General features: G+C 43.5%; 1 protein-coding gene across 1 annotated transcript in view; it reads left to right on the top strand.

The window, feature by feature from the left end:
- The first annotated feature begins 240 nt into the window (after nt 1-240).
- LOC145409360 (uncharacterized) overlaps nt 241-7180 on the top strand; it is a 108175-nt gene continuing 101235 nt past the window's right edge. Inside the window, exon 1 of the mRNA XM_080279830.1 lies at nt 241-351. Within this exon, the coding sequence (XP_080135956.1) occupies nt 241-351 (111 nt within the window). The remainder of the gene's footprint in view (nt 352-7180) is intronic.

Below are 7180 nucleotides of genomic sequence, written 5' to 3'. Positions count from 1 at the left end.
GGTCAGTACACTAGCGAAGGAAAAGGGGAAAAGTAAAGTTAAAGGATGAAGTATTTTAAATCCTATGTATGCAGATGATGCTGTGCTGCTTGCTGGTGGTGAATGTGATATCTGTAGACTGGTTCTGAATATTGCGATTGTCTCTGAGTGGAGAGATGTTAGAATGAACATGACTAAAGTAATGGTTGACAGTAGAGAAGGTGACTCAGTGTCATATGCTGGTTAATATAAAGAGACGAAATGGCGGAAGAGTCGGGCCAAGACATAGAACATCTTTGGGCCTTGAGTCGGGCAGTCACCTTGGCGCGAGTGCACTATCACAAGTTCGCCAGATGTCTGCCGATCGCCCAGGTACAACCTGTACCGGCCAGTGACGTATAAACCCCGTTGAGGTGTAGGAACCCGAGGCTAGGCAACCATACTCCAGTACATGTAATCGTAGATAATGATGATATTACTTGACTGAAACCACCAGTCACCTCTTTGGGATCGAAGCTGCTGTGCATGACCATTACTCCTACTGGGGCATTCTAACCATTATAGCATCAGGCGCCTTATCTGCTGCAGTAGAAAAATATATGTACCGTAATAAAATATAAGAACAGTTGTAAATTAATTGCATCAACTGCCTGGGATATGATACGGCCAACAAACAGCAGGTGCATATGCTAACAGAATATTGCACTCATACTGCATCACAGAGAATAATGCACGAGTGAAAGCTCTTTGTTATACGCACCAGTTAAATTTGTATAACAATATCGAACAAACGTTTGCATATGCATTAAAGGCATTGCATTGGCTTTTATCCTGTCTACACATTCAGTGACTTTGCCTCCAAGCATCACTACCAATGCCGTCTTTTCACTATCCACCATGAGTCTGTGTTTAAAAGTCATCTACAGGAGGCAAGAAAAATCTTAATTACCATTAAGGTTTCTTTGCTGTACTCAAGAAAAACTACTAACCTCAACCTTTCACTGTGCACCCGCGAGGTTGCACTAAGAAATCGTCTAGAGGCTGAAAAAAATTAGCAAAGATTTGACGTTCTAGTACTGGAAGGGATGAAATAAATGCTTGTATGTCAGAAAAGAGCAGATGTTGCATTTCATCCTTCCTCCATATCCAGTGGTTTTACTTCCGTGAACAGTTACTAACCATTTCACTCCCTACCTTTAAGGACCCATTAATAATCGCCTACAAGTAATTAGAAAAGGTTGAAATGAATATTTGTGTGGAGTATCAACAAAGTACGAGTATAACCTTTTATCCTTCATCCTTGTTCATTTTCTTTAATTACGAGCAACATTACTAAAGCCATCCTTTCGCTGTTTACCTACGAGACCTCATTATATAAACGTCCAGAAATAAGAATTAGAAAAAATATATGGGTCCGTACTCTCGTCGGGTAAGGAGGCTCCCTAACACCTCTTCCTATGTGATTTACTTTGCTTATTCCCCTTTACTATCCTGTTCTGTGTCATTTGAATCATTCGAATAACACCATACTCGGCATAAATAACGTGGAAATTGATACTAACTAGCCATATCCAAAAATAAATGGCTAAGGAAGAGGTGCAAGGAAGCTTCCTTTGCCGGTGAGAATTCCGGCCATGGACTGTCATTGTGTTCTTCCTGCGCTTCTTGTTCATTGTGTTTATCTGCTAAAACGTGCTGAAGAGGAACACTTTCACAAGGTGGCATTGCTACAACCGGGCAGCGGAACTGACTGGTAATACAAATTTGTCCCTCATCTCCCTCCCTATCCTACGAAAGGCGGATGAAGTTCTCCAGAAAACGGAAACTTTAGCCTGTAGTCCACCTGGTTCAAGTCCAGATAAGCCACAGGCCACAACAACAACCACCTTAAATAACGGAAAGATACTACCACCACCACATCCTCACTCCACCACCTGCCACACACCTTACTTTTTACCTTCCTAAGTTTTTCCAACGTAGGACAACAGCTTCAAGTTAAAATACACCTTTCGTTTCAAGTTCTTACTCGTTTCAGGTACAAGTTGTAATTTTAGTCGTTGCCACAAGTGGGTAACAGAACAGAGCTGTGTGTGCATTCAGTGTATAGAAGGAGGTGAAAACAAATGTTCCTGTGTCTTTTCTCGATTTTTTTAGCAGTTGGTTTTCCTTCCCCTTCCCCCTTCCTTCTGGCTTGCGTATTTACCAAACTATTTACCGAGATGATGACTATGTGGAACCACAAGAACTAAAGCTGCGATATTTCAGAAAACACAGTTATTAACATTGCATTTAGAGCCAGGGTGGCTTAGTGGCAACGTGTCAGTATCATTTCACCTGGGTGAACCACAGTAATTTCATACAGCACCACTGCACTCCCAACCTACTTTGCAATTCACGCCAGGATATAGGGATTTATCACACCACATCTCACCTCACCAAACCGAAATACACTTTACTACACTACACTACACTACACTACACTACACTACACTACACTACACTACACTATGCTGTACACCACATTACACTAACTGCACGGGATTGCCCTGCAGGGGCGGTTGCTTGCCTTCGTTGATGGGTCTGCTTAGTCACACGGTGGGGTACTGCAACAAGAACACCATCCTGTACTACACCACACCTTACCACACCACACCTAACCACACCACACCATACCATACCATACCATACCATACCATACCATACCATACCATAACATACCATGTCATACCACACCACAGGACATCACACCACCCCGCACCGTACCGTAATGTACCGTACCGTACCGTACCATACCATACCATACCATACCATACCATACCATACCTTCCATAGTTAAAGCTGTTCTTCTACCATAGAAGACGGTGGCTGCTATACTCACTAAGATGGTGTGTTTCTCAGTCTTTGGTGCCAGCGTGTGTGCAAACCAATTCTTGATCCGCAAACATTGCCACACAGTTGGCATGTCAGGTCCGGTTTGCTGGGAGAACTCTGTTTCGGTTGTGCCTCAGTTGTCTACGCTCTTATCTGGCCAGGTTCCGAGCTTGTTCAAGATTAATGATTCCTTCGCTGCAGAGGGCTAGCCATTGTTTTCTGTCAGAGGCATTGGTTTCAAGATCTTTTGGTATGATGCTGCATTTCTTCAGACTTGTTCTTGTATGATCTTTATATCTCTTCTGTCCCCCTGAGTTGCGACGTGTTGCAGGGAGTTGGCCATACAGAACCTGGCGGGGAAGGCGGTGCTCAGGCATGAGGAACACGTGTCCGACCCATCTAAGGTGTTTTGTAGGCAGCATACCACATCACACCACACCACACCACACCACACCACACCACACTACAATACAGTGCAATACACTTCATTATTTTATATCATATTACACTATGCCATTCTGTATCACACCACACCATGCTACGCGGCATTAAAAACAACACACTATGCCGCACCACACCACACCAGATTATGCCACACTTCAACATATCTCACCATACTCTACATTACACCACTCTGTATTAAAATATCCTGTCCCACACTACACTACTCCACATCACACAGTAGTACGCTGCACTTCACCACACCACTTCACACTACACCACACAGCACCATGCCACACAGTGCTACAGTACGCCACACCACGCTACCCTACACCACACTAAATCATAAATGTACCACATTACACTGTCACACCACAGTACACTACAGATCACACTCAATTCCACTACACGCCACTACATTACACTTCGGTATGTAGCACCACTTTACACTGTGCTTCACAGTTCCACTTCACATCACTATATTACTAATACACCACACCACACCACAGCAATACATCACACCATCATCGACAGTAGTAGCATACATCACTCTGCCAGTAGATGCATCATAACACACACCATTAGCTGCCACCATCACAGTCACCACACCTACCACTAAGACCACATAATTATCGCCACCACATCTTCCACCCACCACTGCCACAATCACCACCACGAATACCAGTTACCACCTACCGCCACCACAGTGATAAATACATCACCATCCTTCAACACAATGATCGTCACCACGGTCACCACCACAGTCACCCTCTCAACTACCACAGTCACTACCACTGCTACCACAGCCTCCATGATCGTCATCAACACCACAGCCACTCTCATATCAACGCAGTATCATGATATTGCTGTGTGTGCCCAGGATTTTTGTAACCAAGCAAAATTTTCCTGCAACACGTACAGTATATGTCGTATTCACTTGATAAACCTTTAGCCGGGGCTGTGTGTGTGTGTGTGTGTGTGTGTGTGTGTGTGTGTGTGTGTGTGTGTGTGTGTGTGTGTGTGTGTGTGTGTGTGTGTGTGTGTGTGTGTGTGTGTGTGTGTGTGTGTGTGTGTGTGTGTGTGTGTGTGTGTGCGTGTGTGTGTGTGTGTGTGTGTGTGTGTGTGTGTGTGTGTGTGTGTGTGTGTGTGTGTGTGTGTGTGTGTGTGTGTGTGTGTGTGTGTGTGTGTGTGTGTGTGTGTGTGTGTGTGTGTGTGTGTGTGTGTGTGTGTGTGTGTGTGTGTGTGTGTGTGTGTGTGTGTGTGTGTGTGTGTGTGTGTGTGTGTGTGTGTGTGTGTGTGTGTGTGTGTTTAATTATTATGATCAGAGAATACTCAAGTCATGACCATCATCATCATCATCTTCAACATCAACATCATCATCATCTTAATCTTTCTGATATTTATTTTCACCATTTCCTGAGGTAGGATTTGGGGTCGAGATGATGTTAATGACTGAATATATATTGTCTGTAATAATGTAGTGTTGTGTCTCTGGATATGAAAGGTAGGAAAACTGAATACTGCATATTTTCAAAGATTACACAAAGCTAGAAATGTAGTGGTCAGGTGGAAGAGTGAACTGCCAAAGGTCGCATGATCGATCCTGGTCTGGGACACGGAAATGCCTGAGGAATTGAGAAACATTAACAATCATGACTGATCTGCAAATCCCACTCACGTGTGTGGAAAACACCGTCCCAAATACCGTCAAAATAGTGCTGAATGGGTTAGCGCTAGCATGTGTTCAGTATTAATGATTCAGTACTGGTATTAGCGTCTAACTGACAACATATGGAGGTGTGTATTGTCATCCCTTGAGCGTAGCCGGTCTGTTTGGCCTCGGGGAATGAAATCTCTACTCCGCGTCCCTAGTGGACTACATTTAAAATAATAAAGACAATATATGATTCATTGGCATTGTTCAGTTAATTGAATATCCCTTGTGGCTTCAATATTGAAGTATTTTACTATAGACAATGGTGTAATATTGCCTATTTACTGGAGGGAGATTTAAGCGGCGACTGTTAACTATTTCGGTATTCGAATATTCACTCTTTGTAATATGTTATTCTGTGGCGATATAAGGGTAGAAAATTCGTGATAAAATTATAAAGAGGAACTAAAGTTTGAATGACATTATCAGTAACTAGAGGCCCCCTAAGAGAATCCCACCAGCCGGTGAGCCGATACATATCTAGCGCGGCTCGGAATAGCCTCTAACCTTGACCTACAGTCACCAATTTCGAACTCGTAGGAAACTATATATATATATATATATATATATATATATATATATATATATATATATATATATATATATATATACCTAGGCTGCTTCCCCCAAGGAAAGGGAGGTAGCCGAGACAGGACGACACACTCCCCGTTTACTCATCCATTCAAACACATTCATTCGCATCTTAGCCCCAGAAGGGAGAAGGGACAGATCCTCACCGCACCACACCGCACAAGGGTCAACTGCGCAGTGCAATCAGTGACATCCGCAGCAGGGCCCGACAGCAGAGCTGGTTTACCCCTGCCACATCATAATAGACCCATCCCCTTACCCGCACCTGACCTGAATAGCTGATCAGACCAAATGCGGGAGAATATCCCCTAAGGGCTGCGTCATCATTTATTCATTCACAATTTCTCTCTATTTCTGTCACGCACAGCCGCTCTTCCTTGCTCAACAGACATCCCTCTCGCATCCAGCGCTCTCTTCACACTGTCCATCTATCCTATTCGTGGTCTCCCTCTCAGCCTTACACCTCTCACATCAGATCTAGTTATCTTTTTCACCAATCGCTTATTATCCATTCTCTCCATATGCCCAAACCATCGCAACACCCTCTGCTCAACTCTACCAGCCATCTCCCGAACAACTCCAGTTCTCCTTCGCACTTCATCATTTCGCACTCAATCCATACGCGTCACTCCACACATACTCCTCAGACATCTCATCTCCGTTACATTCAAATTTTTCCTCTCTGCTACACCCATATTCCATGTTTCAGCCCCATATAACGCAGTCGGTACCACAACACCCTCATATAGCCTTCTCTTTACATCCGTTCTAAGCAAACGACATCTAAACACTTTTTTCATTCCTCCCAGCATCTTACCTTCTTCATTCATTCTAAACTTCACTTCTGTATCTATTCTTCCATCCACAGCAACATGTGACCCTAAATATTTAAAAAACTCTACCTCCTCAAGCAACTCACCATTCAGAACTATATTCATCCTCCTACCATCTACCAACCTCGTACACTTCATCACTTTACTCTTCTTCTCATTTACTTTCAATTTCCTCCTATCATACAACCTTCCAGACTCCTCTACCAACTGTCTCAGTCTCTCTTCTGAATCAGCCACCAGTGCAGTATCATCTGCAAACAGCAGCTGCTTCAGATTCCACTCTCCACCATCAACATTCACCAGACTCAGACTTCCACCTAAAACTTTTGCATTTACCTCCCTTACAACACCATCCATATAAATATTAAACAACCAAGGCGACATCACACATCCCTGTCGCAGCCTCACTCTCACGGGAAACCAATCACTCACAGCATTTCCCACTCATACACACGCTTTACTATTTACATAAAAACTTTTCACCCTTTTAGTAACCTACCATCAAGTCCATACAATCTTAAAACAGTCCACATAGCCTCCCTATCAATTCTATCATACGCTTTCTCTAAATCCATGAATGCCCAAAACACATCCTTTCCTTTCGCTAAATACTTTTCACACACTTGTCTCACAGCGAACACCTGATCCACGCATCCCCTCCTTCTCTTAAAGCCACACTGCTCATCACCAATCACTCCCCCTGTACCCTCTCTAACTCTCATAATTAACACTCTATCATACACCTTACATA

This window comes from Coenobita brevimanus, chromosome 80 (genome assembly GCF_032717465.1).
Source record: "Coenobita brevimanus isolate Jiangsu-jjx chromosome 80, ASM3271746v2, whole genome shotgun sequence".
NCBI classification, from domain to species: domain Eukaryota; kingdom Metazoa; phylum Arthropoda; class Malacostraca; order Decapoda; family Coenobitidae; genus Coenobita; species Coenobita brevimanus.
This window is presented reverse-complemented; position numbering and strand designations above follow the sequence as displayed.